This window comes from Copadichromis virginalis, linkage group LG14 (genome assembly GCF_057382275.1).
Source record: "Copadichromis virginalis isolate Kocher_CV1m ecotype Utaka linkage group LG14, C_Virginalis_male_GT1.1, whole genome shotgun sequence".
NCBI lineage: Eukaryota > Metazoa > Chordata > Actinopteri > Cichliformes > Cichlidae > Copadichromis > Copadichromis virginalis.
In genome coordinates this window covers 1,741,795-1,759,525 of record NC_140631.1, presented here as the reverse complement: position 1 = coordinate 1,759,525, position 17,731 = coordinate 1,741,795, and the positions used below count along the sequence as shown (strand labels likewise).

The 17,731-nt window shown below is 41.3% G+C and overlaps 1 protein-coding gene across 1 annotated transcript in view; it reads right to left on the bottom strand.

Annotated features, from left to right (window-relative positions):
- Window positions 1-17,731, bottom strand: part of LOC146693194 (carotenoid-cleaving dioxygenase, mitochondrial-like) — a 20,699-nt gene extending 2,968 nt beyond the window's left edge. Inside the window, exons 1-8 of the mRNA XM_085478983.1 lie at window positions 16,910-17,731; window positions 16,621-16,819; window positions 16,322-16,533; window positions 16,131-16,243; window positions 15,903-16,005; window positions 15,699-15,827; window positions 15,332-15,492; window positions 203-370 (exon numbers count right to left, since the gene is read on the bottom strand). Coding sequence (XP_085335109.1) covers window positions 203-370; window positions 15,332-15,492; window positions 15,699-15,827; window positions 15,903-16,005; window positions 16,131-16,243; window positions 16,322-16,533; window positions 16,621-16,819; window positions 16,910-16,946 — 1,122 coding nt within the window. The 5' untranslated portion in view covers window positions 16,947-17,731. The remainder of the gene's footprint in view (window positions 1-202; window positions 371-15,331; window positions 15,493-15,698; window positions 15,828-15,902; window positions 16,006-16,130; window positions 16,244-16,321; window positions 16,534-16,620; window positions 16,820-16,909) is intronic.

Here is a 17,731-nt window from a genome sequence, read left to right as displayed (position 1 = left end):
CATCCTTGTACATGCAGTGCTGCCATCTTCTGTTTCAGTCCGTTATTACACTCTTAAATCCTACTAATTCGTGACTAGTCCGACTAATCGTGGCAGCCCTATTCAACAAGCAATCTTTTTTTCAGATAAACCAAAAACAGCATAATCATTTTCCATAAACTGCACAGGAAAGTTAGTAATGAGCTTTACTTAACTAACTTACCTCATCAAGAGCTTCTCCAGACTTACGCATGTTCTGGATGTTGTAGCTTGTGATTGCCTGGCCATCATCTGATGCACACAAATCTATGATCAAGAATCCATCCTCCTCATATGCATTGATCTGATGGAAGGTTGATAGTGGCTTTGCAAGATACTTGAGGGAGCTTACCTGAAACACAAAAACAACAATGGAAATGCACTGTGGCACTGTTTACATTCATTGATTACATAATAGTTCATATTAAAATAATTTTACTTAATATTTAAATTAATCTGAGTTTTTTTCACCTTTCTAATGGTTCCAAAACTCGCATAGGAAAAAAAAAAAATGTAACAAACCATCTTAAGTTACTAAATGTTCAAATGGAAATCGTCACTTGAAACTTTAGCATTTGCAACATTTATGGAAAGCAGATATCATCTCTAATAGTCATAACGAGAGGGTTCACATCACAGGTCTTCACACAAGTTTCCAACCCACTACACCCATGGTGTCACAGCTCTCACAACCAAAGAAAGCAACGGATACACTTAACCAAAGCTGAACTACTTAACTCTAAACACAGTGAAACACAGGAAAAAACAACATAGCTAACATTTTATCTAACATTCACAAGCGTAGCTACTGTAAAGGTCAATCAGGAACTAATATTACAGGCTAGAGCAGAGCACCAGGTGTCAGGTGGAAATTGGCATTCCTTTTGCAAGTTTCACTCATACTACAATGTAGGGCTGGACAACTATGGCCAAAACTAGTATCACAATTATTATGATCAGTATTCAGATCTCAGTCATTAGTTACGATTATTCATTGATTTTTAATGACAAAAACAATAAAGTTGTGTTTTTACGTCTTCACATTTCTACGAATCTTTGTGTCCAAAGATATCTTTATTTTTAGTATATCTCTTGAAGAAAAATTATGACACTAATCACCTTTACATTGTGCTACATTACTGCAAATTATTCTTTATGAATGAACCTTTATGGAAAAATGTGTTTATTCACTTGGCCTTAGTGCGTCTCCTAAAAGCTAAGTATAAAGTCTTTCACTAAATTCCTCAGCTGTGACATTTTCCCTGCGATATGTTGCAGTTTTTTCACTTCAGAAAAATATATGTAGTAGGTAGGGGGTGACATTTTTTGTCCAGTGTGTTGTTTGGTGTTTTCAGTACGTCTTTGTGAGCTGGATGAATCTGCTTGCATGATTTCGGAAGATTGACACTAGCAACCACTGCATTGTCTTTCTTGGGGTTAATGCATTAATTGCACCATCCCATTGCACTCACACCCATCGCGAAGAAGTGCTTCGAGAGGCTCGTCATGAGGCACATTAAGAGCCGGCTGCTACCCACACTGGACCCACAGCAGTTCCCCTATCGCCCCAACTGGTCAACAGATGACGCCATCGCCACCACCCTACGTCTTGCCCTCACCCACCTGGACAATAAAGACATGTATGTACGAATGCTGTTCATAGATTTCAGTTTAGCATTTAACACACTCATTCCTTAGCAACTGATTGTTAAACTGAGCCTGCTGGGCCAGAACACCTTCCTCCGTGGCTGGATCCTGGACTTTCTGACGGAGAGACCTCAGACAGTCCGGATCGGTAACAGCACTTCTAACACAACCACACTGAGCACTGGAGTCCCTCAGGGCTGTGTGCTCAGCCCACTGCTGTTCACTCTGCTGACTTATGACTGTGCAGCGATGCACAGTTTGAACCACATCATCAAGTTCACTGATGACATGACTATGGTGGGTTTCATGCGCAAGAACGACGAGTCAATGTACAGAGAGGTGGTACAAGAACTAACAGACTGGTGTAGAGTCAACAACTTGTCTCTGAACGTAGACAAAACAAAGGATATGATTGTTGACTTCAGGAGATCACTGTCCACTTAACATCAATGGATCCTCTGTGGAGGTCATCAAGAGCACCAAATTCCTTGGTGTCCACCTGGCAGAGAGCCTCTCTTGGTCCCTCAACACCAGCTCCATAACTAAGAAGGCCCAACAGCCTCTCTACTTCCTGCGGAAGTTGAGAAAAGCCCATCTCCCACCAGCCATTCTCACCACCACCTACAGGAGGACTATTGGGAGCATCCTGAGGAGCTGCATCACTGTCTGGTATGGTAACTGCACCCTATGGATCACAGTACCTTACAACGGATAGTGAGAACAGCTAAGAAGATCATCGAAGCCTCCTCTTCCCTCCATCACAGACACTTGTTGCACCCACCAGCATTGTGGATGACCCCACACAACCCTCTCACACACTCTTCACCTCTGGCAAGAGGTACCGGAGCATTTTGGTAACAGAGCATAACAGAGCATAAAACACAGGAAAAACACAAAGGAGATTTTCCTGGCCTGTGTTTTTATAGCAGATAACCACCTTAAAAAATTTCTGCAGTAGAACGAAAACAGAAGAAAACCATGAATCAACATATAAACATTAGCTGATGCTGCTGAAGTGAAGCAGAGCAAAGTTAGAGGTTTTATTAGAGACACAGCCAAGTATTTTGCAGTTTTGCATAATTTAAAAAAGTTAAAATTTCTTCAGTATTGAACAGCAGAAATCAGTTAAATTAAAAACAAAAACAAAGACACAGCGGCCAACAGCGCTGTACATAACGGTAGATTGGTGTGTGGTAAAGCAAGCGAATAATGCAGAAAAGAGGGTTTTTAGATGGGAAACTATTCTCGAAGTACAGAGAGAGACAGAGAGCTCTGCAGGAAGTGATTTTACTGTGGTGGAAGCAAAACAGCAAAAGTCAGAGAGAATTCATGACGATGTTTATGTGAAGCGAAATGTGAGGCTTAGTTTGGATCTTCTTTTGCTACTGGTTCAGTCAAATTTGTTTGGAGAGAGACAAAGCCTACAGCTTCAAGCAGAATCGAGCGCAAAAAAAGATGTAAACACAAAGCGTGGACCTGCCAATGAATCAGAATCTGTGAGCTGTTGGCTTTTTCACCCGAGTGCTCGTACACGGACACGCCGTCAGGGCTGAAAGCCGACAGCTCACTGATTCTGATCCGCGGGTCCACGCTTTGTGTTTACGTCTTTGTGCAGAATCAGTGTACCTGCTCTCATTTACTGTTTAAGCTGTTTGGTGGTTGTCGAAATTTTGTAAGGTTCAACCTGAGATTCTGGCATTTCGGGTAAAATAAATTTATATTTAAAAATCGATTTACGATTTTAATGAATCGATATCACATTATTAACCTCCTAGGACCTGGTGTCCACATATGTGGACATCGCATTTTGGGTTGTCTAGACCAAAATACTGAATTTTGCTCTACAAGGGCCTGATATCCACTTACAAGGACATTATACTGCCACTGTTCCATCAAAATTTAAAACGAATATCCTCATACGTGGCTCTCATTTTTCTTAGGAACAAAAATCGGGTTAAAAAAAAAAAATCTGGTGATTCTTTGTTTTTACATTCATCGGGCTCCAATATGCCCAATTATCAAAGAGAAATTAAAAATGCATGCCGTGGAAGAGTTTGGGTCTTAGGAGGTTAAAGCTAGAATCAATTAAAATCGGAAAATCGATAATCAAAACCTACCCCTAGTTCCAACATTGGTTTTATGCAGACAGATGGGGCTGTAAGTAATCCAGAAAAGTTGGAACACCTGTGGGAATTATTAGCACCAGCTTTCAAGGCTTGATCAACCTCCATTGCTGCAGATCAGCTTTAAATCAAATGCAGGACCACTCAGACCGCTGCTTTTGAGTCCAGCCAGTCCTCACAGACCCTGCTTTTCCGGCTTCACCACATCCCAGAAGATGCTGTGAAGCAGCCCCAGGTCACTGTCATAAGGTTTCCACCCGCAGACCGGCCAAACTGAGCTAGCAAATCAAGAACTGCACTCAGATGTGTCACTTCCGCCAACCACTCAGCTATCCTAGACAGTTCTCAGCTATACTAGATAGCGTATCCTCACAATATGACTTCATCTGCCACCAGGCTGTCATCATTCGAGGCCTCCCCTGGCTATTAACCACCAGTCTTAAACACAACTGGAAGTGAGCTCTCTGTTCCTTCTGACCTCCACCATATTTGCCATTGCCGCCACCTTTGAAAGTCCGCCCAAGCTTCTCTGGCCAATTGTAAACATACATCCTGCCAACTAGGTCAAAAGATGTGGTTGTCCGCTAACAGCATTCCATTATGTACTGAATCAAAAAAGGTTCTCTCCAAATTTCATTTGTCCCATGATCACTCTTGTTTCTGTTTACCTAAATTTTCCCAGAAATATGAAGATTCATAATGTCTGAGGTCCACGAACCAGCTGCTCCTGGAGATTCTGTTATCCAGGTTTATAACCAGAGGCAATAGAGCCTGTGGTGGCTCCTAATCTTTCAATAACTTACCTTTTCACACTGGAGCTGTCCAGTCTCTCAATCATTTTAAAACACTTTGAAAACCCATTTGTTCTTGCTTGCTTTTAGGTTTAGTTGAACAGAATACTGTGATTTTCATGCAATTAATTCTCTTTTCGTTTGGCTCTCAGCGAAGGCGGTCGCACTTTTTCTCCTCTCCTCTCCCTTATCTTCCCTGTTTAGCTCCTCATGTCCTTGTCTTGTCTCGTGTTTTTTATTACTTTTCCCTGGAACATTCTCTCTCTCTCAGTCTGTTCTCTAAAACCTAAAAGAATTATGGATTGGATCAACTGGTCCCTAAATGCAATTGAAACCCCTTTCTCAACGAGAAGTCTGGGCTTGGGTGAGCCTGAGTGCTGAAGCTATCTACCTATTCGGAACCATGGTAACAGGGTTCTGGCGGATCGGAGCTGGCTTGGCCCTGACTTATCGAAGAATTAAGAAAGCAGAACCGGCTGTTCAAACCCCCACGAGGCTGCCCGCTGGGATTGGAACGATGGGAGAGGCGTGAGTTTCTCAAAATGGGCTCATTGAGTCAGCACGGATAAGATCTTGGAGAGGCTACGGCTGCTGTGAATACTCAGAATAAGATCTCTGACTGCAGACTGGATACATCTCGGAAGGGCTCGCTCGGAATAAGATCTCTGGGCACAAATTGGATGACATCTTGGGGAGGCACACTGCCGTGAGTTCTCAGAAATCGGCTCCTTGAGCACAAGAAATGACAACATCACAGAACGCAATATGGCGAAGCTCACAGCTCTCCAACGGGAGATTGAGAGACCAGTGTTGGACTGTAGAACTGCTTTGAAATTCATGAGCTGTTCGCACTGAAGTAAAAAGCACCATCACTTCATGCATTTTAACGTTTTCTGTTAAACCAGTAGCTACAAAATCCTTCATTTCTCTTTCTAATGAATCCCACCAAAAGTGAGAACTGAGTAAGAAAATCGTTCTACTCAAGCCGGGATAACATGAGAACTTGGACGTGTGACTCCAATGGAGCACCGTGGTGCAGGGACGAACTGCCTCCTGGGAGGTCTTGCCCTGTGTCGGATGGTGTCTTTGATTCCTCAGGCCACCAACCTTACAGGAACCAAGCTGGATACTGGCACGCTCTGGGGAATTGATGCTGGTGGCAAACTGGTGAGAGAGAGAGCATTAGGCTTGATGTTCCTTGGCCCTGGGTGGTAGGAGATGGAGAAGGTAAAGCATGCAAAGAATAAATCTCAGCAGGCCTGCTGGACGTTTAACCTTTTTATCTGTTCTGAGATATCTTAAATTCTTATGATAAGCCCAGTTCATGAATAGTGCTCTGCCCCCTCTAGCAAGTGTCGCTATTCCTCCAAGGCTAACTTAACAGCCAGAGATTCCCGGTCATCAACATCAGTTTCTCTCAGCAGGACAGAGTCTGTGAGAAAAGAATGCACAAGGCTGGAGCTTGCCCTGGGGACCTGAACGCTGCTAAAGCACGACTGTCACACCACTCCCTGATAACAACTGTGTTGAGTCTGTTCCTTCCCATTCCATGCAAGGCCACCTGGGTTGGCTGGTAGACTGTTTACTTAGCCTAGCAGGGCGAAGGACACTGTCTCAGCTGAACTATGAACACGCGCACACACATACACTTACACTGATAAGCACACACTCATCCCCCTCTCTTTCCAAACGCCTTCGATGCTTGTTTCCTGCGGGGGAACACGGTGGGTCTATGTGCCGCGCTGGAATGGTAGCGCTGTGCAGGGCGACTGCTGTGTTCGCTTCGGATTACTCCTCACCCCCCACCCAATCCTATGGCTTGTCATGTCTTTCACAAAGTTGTGCTGTGGACATATATGTGCTTTTTTTGTGCAGAGGAGTTTTTTTTGTTTCCTGTTCTCATGCTGTCCTACCATGGAAGCACAGCATGAGTAGAGGTCTCTTTTTTTCCTCTTGTAGTTTCCCCACTGTAGTGTACATTTCAGTGTTTTTCTGTAACGCTACCAATCTCTGACCTGTATCCCCATGTAATGTCTGTGTTGTGTGTGTGCGTAAGCTCGGGGGGGTGTCCCATTTCACTGGAGGGCAACCTGCATGTGGCGAATAAAGCTTTGATTAATAAAACAAGTAAATAAAACTTTAGATTTTTTGTTTATATTTATTGTTAATTTAGCAAGTGTTTTTATACAGTGTATATTTTATATAACTTGCACAGCACTTTGGTCAATAGAGGTTGTTTCAAAATGTGGTATATAAATAAACTTTGACTTGAATTGATGTTCATGTTTCCCATATCAAACCTGTCCACACCCATCCATTGGGAACCAGTATCATCGCCGTAAATTTGTAAAACTTTAGTTGTAATATTTTCACTGTAAATTAATTCACTGTTATATTTTAAGAGTTTCGGTCTTTTAGGTTTTAGTTTCCACTTAAATTCTGCTGTTGGGGCTCTGTGACACCATATGGGCACTGGAGTTAGAGATTTGTTTGCACTGACTAACAAGTGCCCGAATACATATGGAGCATTTCTTAAATAAATAATATAGCCTAGAATAACGTATTCAGAAAAACTTTAGGCTTCTGTTTGGTGGGGGAAATTGTATTTCTTTGGTGTTACTCACCACTTAAAAGCACTTGAGTGTCTTTATGAATTACACCCATGCAATTTATAGGTGCAGCTTAATGTTGTTTGAAAAAAATTTTTATTTTTTATTTTTATTTTTTGACATTTTTTAAACTTTTATTTAACTTTTTTTCCCCAACAAATATAAGACTGGTTCACATCCAAAATAATAACACTACACAGCACTAGAATATTACAACATTATGTCCATAACTGTTGTCCTCTAGGATCCAGTTTATAGGTTACTCCCAGTGCTTCCAGTGGTCTCTTCCATTTGTCCACAAAAATTCAGGAGCTCCCATCAATATAATGTCCCAGCCTGATCAGAGTCATAACTTCAACGATGAGCGACTTCCATAGAGAAATTGAGGGAGGCTCAGCCCCCACCCATCTCAACATAATGCTTTTCCTGGCCAACATTAACAGTGACTGAATTACATGCTCATGTTGTACCAGTGAGACAGGAATATATCCCAATATACACATTAATGGGTTTTCTGTCACCTGATGACCAATGGCTGTACTAATATTGGCGCAGACCTCTTTCCAAAATGACTGAATAATAGCACATTCCCACAAGCAGTGGAATCTAGTGCCCACTCTGACTTTACACTTGAGACAGTTTGGAGATATTCCCATATTATACTTACTATAAATATATGGAGAAATATACACATTGTGCAAAATTTTGTACTGCAGTTCTTTAAATCGGTTACAAACAGAGATTTTGGATGGAAGGAGCAAGATTTTGTCCCATGCCTGTATATCTATTTGACATTTAAGCAGCGTCCCCCAAGATTTTCTCAACCATGCCAGTTTATCCACGATTAGGGCATAAATCTCGGAATAAAACTTTGATACAAAATGTTTATGCTCCCTATTATCCAGAAAAAATTTCTCCAACCGAAAAGAGGCAGTTGAGATTCGTAATGTTTTAGCATTTTTTAACACATAATTTCTCAATTGCAAATACTTATAAAACTCAGTCTTTGACATAGAATACTGGGACTTCAAGGATTCAAATGATTTAAACTCACCATGTTTAAAGAGGTCATAAAACCTCTTTACACCTACTTTATGCCATCCCACAAAGCTTGACCCTATGTTTTGTGGCAGAAGGTCTGGATTATTTATAAACGTTGACAAGATATTAAACGGAAGACTACTGTTAAAAATTTTTCTCCGTTTTCCCCACGTCCACATAGCATTATATATCAGTGGGTTATGCTTTATTACGTGAGGTAAGTCATTTAGACGTTTCCCTAAGAAGTTAACAGGTGAGGATGGTTTACATAATACTTCCTCAATATTTAGCCATGGCAGATCAGAATGTTCATGTATCCAGGAAGAAAGAATCCTCGCTTGTATTGAGAGGACATAATTTTCTATGTTTGGCACTCCCCACCCGCCCAGATCTTTCAGTAACTGTAGTGTCTCCAATTTAATTTTGGGTTTTCTTCCTGCCCAAATGAAATCCACCATAGCCTTGTTAATTACTTTAATATCTTCTGATTTCAAGATTGCAAACAACATGCCTGTGGGATATAATATTTTCGGTAGGATTACCATTTTAATGAGATTTATTCTTCCCAAAAATGATATCGGAAGTGATCTCCATCTTGTCAGCATCTCCCGAAGATCTTGAACCATTCCATTAATATTTTCTCTATATAAGTGTCCAACATTTGGTGTAACTTTAACTCCCAAATATACAAAACCTGATGGTGCCCAATGAAAGGGTTTAACATATAAAGGTTCATTATCCCCTCCACTACACAAAGTCATTATAACAGATTTATCAAAATTTACTTTGTATCCAGATATAAGACCAAAATCCTTGATGCACCTAATAAGAACGGGTAAAGAGTTAACCGGGTCAGTCAGTGTCAGAAGAATATCGTCTGCATAAAGCAGAATTTTATGTTGTCTATCCCCAATTTTAACTCCAAGAACACTTGGATTTTGTCTAATGGCCATGGCCAAGGGCTCGATGGCCAAAGCAAATAATAGTGGTGACAATGGGCTACCTTGTGCTGTACCTCTGCTCAGTGAAAATGGGGAAGATAACAAGCCGTTAGTTAACACAGATGCTATTGGCGATTTGTATATAATTTTGATCCACCCCAGAAAGTTTTTTCCAAACCCAAATCTTCTCATTATTTCAAACATATATTCCCATTCAATTCTATCGAATGCCTTTTCGGCATCCATAGAAACAACAACCCCAGGGATCTGATGAAAATTTAAAAAATGAATAATATTAAATAGGCATCGAGTATTATTATAAGAATTCCTCCCCTTAATAAAACCTGTCTGATCAGCATGCACGATAGAGCACATTACTTTTTCTAGCCTAAGAGCCAGTATCTTTGAAAGTATCTTATCCGGTTGTTCAGTGATGACGCGACGAATCCTACTTCCGGGTCTAAAGTAGTCTGCGTTTAATATGGCTTTTGTGTTGTTAACATGTTTAATGTTATGTATTTTCTTCTATTTGATCTCAAAAAGCTCCTAAAACAGTCAGTGATCCCTGTTGACCTCCCTCGGCTTTTATTACCGCTAATCATTTATTTAAGCTCAGTTTTTAAAACCCTAGGATGTAACTACAGCCCAGCCCATGCAGCAGTATATGAATGACTAACCTCGTATTGTGGATGGATTATCTCAGTTGTTCTCCTGGCTGAAGTTTGGTCCTTTTACAGCATCCTGCCATGCGATTACATTTGTTTCTGACCACCGAGAACACTCACGTTAACTTTTATCGAGTGGGAAAAAAGTTAGCTTGTTTATATTATGCTAACATAGCTGTGTCGCTAGCGGTCACGTAGCACATCATTATATACCAGCTAGCCCAACTTCAGTAACCCTACAAACATCACTGCTGTTTAGTTTTCTGTCTTCATTTATGCTGGAAGTGATAGCAGAGCTGCACGTTTTAATTTGTTTCCAAAACCCCGCAGTCAGGACATGCTATATTGTATTTAGATAGAAGCTAGCGAGCTAACTCCCTGCTAACTTCTAACTCCGTTAAATGTCATAAATTCCGTTTTCATGGATGCCTGGATGTTAAACTCAATTGTTACACCTGGTAGAGCAGAACGCTGATCATTTTATTAAAGATGAAAGACTTTAGACAGTTTTTCAACTCTCAGTAATGCCATAGTGATCGTTTGATATATGGACCTGCAGCGGAGTTTAGACCCAGACACGGCTAGTGACGTCAGACTGAACAACCGGATTATCAGCACCAAGAAGGCTAATAGGCCTGTAAGATGAGCATGACTCTGGATTTTTATCTTTTTTAGCTATCAATGTTATATTAGCCTGGTACATAGATTCTGGGAGTTTCGATTCTTCAAATGCTTTATTAAAAACCCTTAATAATAAACTATTTAACTTCATTTTCATTACCTTAAAAAATTCTACTGGGAAACCATCTGCCCCAGGACATTTCCCTGACTGGAGTGCAGATATAGCTTTATCCACCTCTATCATTGTTATGGGTGACTCCAGCAGGCTTACCTGATCTTCAGAAAGCTGAGGGAATACTAAGTCGTTTAGGAAGAAGCCTGAGTTAAGCCTTGTTATGTCCATCTCAGATTGATATAGGTTTGTATAGAATTCTCTGAAGCACTCATTAATCTGACGGTTTCCTACTTGTCTTTCACCATTCACATCCACAATAGCTGTGATAAAGGAACTTGATGGAGTATTCCTTGCAAGACGAGCCAGAAAGCGGTTAGGCTTACTAGCTGATTCAAAAAGCCGTTGTCTGGCAAGAAGGACATCTCTTTCAGCCTTTCGCATTATCAAATTACGCAAAGATGTCCTGGCAATATTAAGCTCACTTAATGTTTCAGCTGATTTTGTTACATAGTATTGTTTCTCCAGCTTTTTGATATTATTCTCGATCTCTAACTGCCTTATTAATCGTTGCTTCCTTTTATGACTTGTGTATGAAATAATCATCCCTCTCATGTAAGCCTTATAGCTATCCCATAAAGTTCTCGTGTCTATCTCCTCTTTATCATTTATTTCTAAGAATACTGTTGTTTGCTCTGTTATGAAATGTATAAATTTCTCATCCAAAAGAGACAGTGTGCTCATCTTCCAAGACCTAGAGCGCTCAATATGTCTCATGGGTTGAATGGTTAAGACAACAGGAGCATGGTCAGAGAGACCTATATGACCAATATTTACCTGCTGAACTAACTGACTGATACACTTGGACATAAAAATATAATCTATACGAGATGCTGACAAGTGAGGGTTAGAATGGAAAGTGTACTCCTTAGATAGTGGATTATAGTGTCGCCAGACATCTATAAGGTCAAGCTCATTTATAATTTGCCAAAGGGCTTTGGAGTTTTTGGTCAAGATAGATTGTGGGGGAAATTTATCCATTTTAGGGCATAAAACACAGTTAAAGTCACCCGCTAATATTATATTAGCACAGTCCATGTCCACTAATTGACTAAATAATACCGTATAAAATTCGCCATCCTGTGCATTCGGCGCATATATATTACCTAGGAGAACAGTTTCCCCATGCAACATCCCTTTAACCAATATATATCTTCCTTCATTGTCCTTGTGAGTGGCTATAACGTTGAAGGGAAGATTTTTGTGTATAAGGGTAATAACCCCCCTTTTATTTGTGGAGTAGGATGAGAAAAAAATTTGACCAACCCATTCTCTACAGTATTTTCTGTGTTCATCATCTGTCAAATGGGTTTCTTGCAAAAAAGCAATGTGAGTCAAATCTTTCTTCAGAGAATTTAAAATGGACTTTTTTTTCACCACATTGTTGGACCCTTTAACATTCCAAGTACTTATCTTAACTGACATATAGGAAAAGTAATGTATATATTGTGCTGTTTACATATTTAACCAAATCTACATTTAACCAGTCTGAGCCTATTAACCAAAATAATTGAGCATAAAACAAGAACACTGGTTCCCAGCAAAACCTGAACACAAAGCCTGGAAGCCTCAACCCTCCCCAACACAAATAACACAAAATAACAAAAAATAAATTACACATCTAGATGTACCCTACTCTAAAGTACAGCTGTGGGGGGCCACAAACGCGTAACATCCCTGCACTGGAGTCTATGTCAAAAATCAAAGTCTCTATACCTTAGCTCATTATCAATACTATAATGCTGTAAGCCTCGAGTTTGTAACTTACGTTACAATGACGCTGTCGTGCACCAACAGTTTATTTAGGTCTTGGCAATTTGCTCACATAGTCCTTGACGTCCTGGGTGGTCGCGAGGGAGATGCTGGTGCCATCGGGGTTAAATATTTTAATGATGGCTGGATAAAGGAAGGAATATTTGATCCCCGCCTCTCGGAGAGCTTTACGCGCATTCGCCGACTCCTTTCTCTTTCGAGCCACCTCGGCGGAGAAATCCTGATAGAAGGATACTTTTCCTGCCTCTGTGTTTACGGTACCTTTAGCCCTGGCAGCCTGGAGAATCCTCTGTGTATCGGTGTAGTAATGAAGCCGGACCAGTACTGCACGCGGTCCCTCCGTGCCAGTAAGCCTCATAGGTGGTCCAGTGCGATGGGCTCTGTCGACTGTAATGGCACCCTGTTGAAGGCCCAGGACTTCTGGTATCCATTTTTTAAAAAACTCCACTGGTGCTCTACCCTCCGCGCCTTCCTTTAACCCGACAATCCTCACGTTCTGCCGCCGGCTCTGATTCTCAAAGCTTTCCAGACGTTCCATGGCCTTCTTAAGCTGGGTCTCGAGAGCGGCAATACGTGGCTCATTTGTAGCCGTGACATCTTCCAAGTCCGAGACCCGCTGCTCCACTGTTTCCATTCTTTCTATCAGATTGTCAAATTTCTCAGTGAGCTCGTTTATTGGCTTTATGACTTCGGATATCTTGATATCCATATACTTAGATATGTTAGAAGTCACCTTGTCCACAATCACGTCATCCCGCAGTGTACTTAGTGCATCCTCAGCGTCGCACATGGTCTTCTTTTCGGGGCAATTGTTAGCTACCAGGTCACTGCTAGCTTTTGCTTTGACTCCACGTTTGCTCATTTCTCTCTTTTTGCTTGATCCAGGGTGTGCGAAAAACTCGTCTAGAGACATTATATAGATATTTGAGGCAACTTGTTGGCAAAAATGAGCTAAAATACCAATATTTTACAGCTGTCCAGTGCAGAGCTCATAAACTCACGTCTGCTCAGCTCGACGCATCACGTGACCCCCGCCTTGTTTGAAAATTTTATACTCCATCTTCTTGCTAAATATGGAATCTATATTGGTATTTATTCAATTTGAGCACTCAAAATACTTTTTATGTACAGTGGGGCAAAAAAGTATTTAGTCAGCCACCAATTGTGCAAGTTCCCCCACTTAAAATGATGACAGAGGTCAGTAATTTGCACCAGAGGTACACTTCAACTGTGAGAGACAGAATGTGAAAAAAAAATCCATGAATCCACATGGTAGGATTTGTAAAGAATTTATTCGTAAATTGGGGTGGAAAATAAGTATTTGGTCACCTCAAACAAGGAAAATCTCTGGCTCTCACAGACCTGTAACGTCTTCTGTAAGAAGCTTTTCTGTCCTCCACTCGTGACCTGTATGAATGGCACCTGTTTGAACTCATCATCTGTATAAAAGACACCTGTCCACAGCCTCAAACAGTCAGACTCCAAACTCCGCCATGGCCAAGACCAAAGAGCTTTGGAAGGACACCAGGAAAAGTATTGTAGACCTGCACCAGACTGGGAAGAGTGAATCTACAATAGGCAAGCAGCTTGGTGTGAAAAAATCAACTGTGGGAGCAATCATCAGAAAATGGAAGACATACAAGACCACTGATAATCTCCCTCGATCTGGGGCTCCACGCAAGATCTCATCCCGTGGGGTCAAAATGATCATGAGAACGGTGAGCAAAGATCCCAGAACCACACGGGGGGACCTGGTGAATGACCTGCAGAGAGCTGGGACCAAAGTAACAAAGGTCACCATCAGTAACACACTACAACGGCAGGGAATCAAATCCCGCAGTGCCAGACGTGTTCCGCTGCTGAAGCCAGTGCATGTCCAGGCCCGTCTGAAGTTTGCCAGAGAGCTCATGGATGATACAGCAGAGTATTGGGAGAATGTCATGTGGTCAGATGAAACCAAAGTAGAACTTTTTGGTATAAACTCAACTCGTCGTGTTTGGAGGAAGAAGAATACTGAGTTGCATCCCAAGAACACCATACCTACTGTGAAGCATGGGGGTGGAAACATCATGCTATGGGTCTGTTTTTCTGCCAAGGGGACAGGACGACTGATCCGTGTTAAGGACAGAATGAATGGGGCCATGTATCGTGAGATTTTGAGCCAAAACCTCCTTCCATCAGTGAGAACTTTGAAGATGAAACGAGGCTGGGTCTTCCAACATGACAATGATCCAAAACACACCGCCCGGGCAACAAAGGAGTGGCTCCGTAAGAAGCATTTGAAAGTCCTGGAGTGGCCTAGCCAGTCTCCAGACCTCAACCCCATAGAAAATCTGTGGCGGGAGTTGAAAGTCCGTGTTGCTCGGCGACAGCCCCAAAACATCACTGCTCTCGAGAAGATCTGCATGGAGGAATGGGCCAAAATACCAGCTACTGTGTGTGCAAACCTGGTAAAGACCTATAGTAAACGTTTGACCTCTGTTATTGCCAACAAAGGTTATGTTACAAAGTATTGAGTTGTATTTTTGTTATTGACCAAATACTTATTTTCCACCCTGATTTACGAATAAATTCTTTACGAATCCTACCATGTGGATTCATGGATTTTTTTTTTTTTTCACATTCTGTCTCTCACAGTTGAAGTGTACCTCTGGTGCAAATTACTGACCTCTGTCATCATTTTAGGTGGGGGAACTTGCACAATCGGTGGCTGACTAAATACTTTTTTGCCCCACTGTACGTTCACACAGAGCTGTAGTCTATTGACCAAGTGCTTTGTGGAACATTTAAGCCATACTCTGAGTGGGGCAAATTCAAGGGCAACTTCTGATCAGTGCATGGGATTATGATGTATGTGAATACATGGGTTTACAGAGTTGGTTACAGAATGGCAAAAAGCAGTAAAGAAACTCTGTTAGAGTTAGTCCTACCTTCCCAGTGTGTTTGTGGATCAGATGGAAGATTGTGTTGAGTTTGGGGTCCCAGAATAAGCCATCACTGATACTTTTTCTTCGTAGCTTGCCTGTCATAATCTTCAGCAGGTCCAGCTTGATGGGCTGTTCAATGAACACCACGTAGTTCTCAGACATTGCTATAACGAAATGAGAAGTTTCTATTTATGATTCTTTGCAGCGGGACTCAGCTCCAGTAAGACTATAGGACTATAAGAAAACCAATGATTTAAATCATTTTCATTCCATGCATCAACTCAGAGTACCACTCCATTGTGATACCTGTGCTTTTTTTATTCCCAAATTCAAGATGTGCATGCTTTACTGCATGAGACTGTTTGCTCACCAAAGCTGTGATAGTATGAAGGTTTGGTCTTGTCCACTGAAGGAATTGAGCACAGCACTGTGGCTCCCTCCAGGGTTTCATCTTCTGTTTTCTTGGTTGGTGGCACTTGGATAATGTTGTAGTATGATCCTGTCATGCCAGATACTGTTAGATCTTTGATCCGTAACCTGTAGTGTGGAAATGGATCTGATGTTTCTTAAATACCTTTCGAGGTGTAGGAATTTCCCATGTTGTATGTCGTACCATCAGGCTCAGTATGAGGGTGTGCTGTGGCTCCATTCACAGCAATGAATTTGCTCCAGTCCACCTAATAGAAACAAATGCAATGGCACAAAAGGTTTGCAGTTTTTATTGCTTCTATACCTACTTTTACAGTTTGATACATGTGCCACTAAAACTTAAGCTGCACGTATATCATTACACTCATGGTACCTTTTCAGTCTCCAGTGTGTCAGGGTCCACCTTGTGCATGATGTTGGTTTCTGTACTGACATAATAGTCACCTTTGTAGGTCACAAAACTCATGTTGGCATTGTCTGTGGGCTCTAGAGGGAAAGAAAGCTTTGAATTACTTATTCTATAGCAAGTGCATCAACAGGCTGCTTTGTCTTCAAGATACTCACTGTGTGATTCAAATCTTGACAGGAAGCGCTGGAAGACATTTTTACAGGGGTCCGGCATGGTTACAGTCCCAAACTCAGATATAGCAATGCGATTGTGCTCCTTGTTGGTCTGGTAGCTGTCGCTGGATAGGAAGCGGCTTTTGTAAGTCACTTGCCCATTTGATATTTTGAACTGGTGCATGAGAGCCATGCCATCAACCCAGTGGTTAAATCTGGAGAGAAATAGATGCAATGCAGAGGGGAGTGAGCTTCATGATGTCTGAAGCGAATGGATAAACACACAAAGACGCAGCACTCACTTGTGGTTTCCGATCTCAAACTTTCCGGGCCCATTTCTCAGGAAGTTTCCTTTGATCCATTCTGGGATTGTACCAACGATCTGGGTGCTGATGGGCCTGGGGGTGTCCTCCACTGAGCTCACAATCTTCTCGATAGAAGGCAGACCGCGTACATTTGTGTAATGATTGATGTTCTTCACAGACTTAGATTTTTTGAGTGCTGTTGGAAAAAAACATAATCAGAAAGGACATTGTTATAATTTAAGTAAAATAATGTTAGTGTGTGCAGCTAGTAGCATTTAATGTTTACCTGAAGTATTCTTTTTCTGATGTTTGACAGTATCCATGGCTGTGGTTAAGCCTTCTGTAGCTTAGTCTCTCTTCTGAGATGCTGCTGGTTCGTACGCTGACTCCTGATTTTATACTGTCCTTCTGACACGTACCATAGAAACAGCAAAAGAGGATGCAGTCAGACATTTCATGCTTGTTTAACTCTGTGCAAAACAGAAGCAAATGGCAATCAAAAATGTAAGCAGTAACAGATGATCACTTTATCTGACTGGAAAAAACAGCAAATAACCGTGTCCAGTCTTTCAAATCATTCCTTTGACTCTTTTAGTTAAGCTTAATATGCATGGTCATATATAGCATGGTGAAACCAGATGAACTTGGATGAGTGGCTTAGAGGGATGATTTTTTTTAAACTGATGCACATAATCAATCTGCATATAAAAATATTTTCTTTCTAAAAGGGGTCTTTTACATTTGGGTTTTTCTTAAGCACAAAAACAAAGAGCGTCTGTTGTGTTCTTGTCACGTATCATGTTTCACTAATGTACTCAAAAGAATCAGCCATGAACAGGATGACTCTGCTTTTTCTGGTTTCAGTAAGGACACTGTGAGTGTCACTGATGGAAGTTCATTTAGTTCCTCACAAAGCTAGCAGACTTGTAGGTTTCCTGTATTCTGACACCTGATATTAAATGCATTCTCTTTTCTTAAATTTGCTGTTAATCAGCTGTAAGTTTTACATTTGAAGATGATGTTTTTAAAGTTTCAATGTAGAAAACCTACTGTACTGCAGTAGGTACTGCACCTGTAGCTCCTTACTAGGAGGAAAACATATTAACCA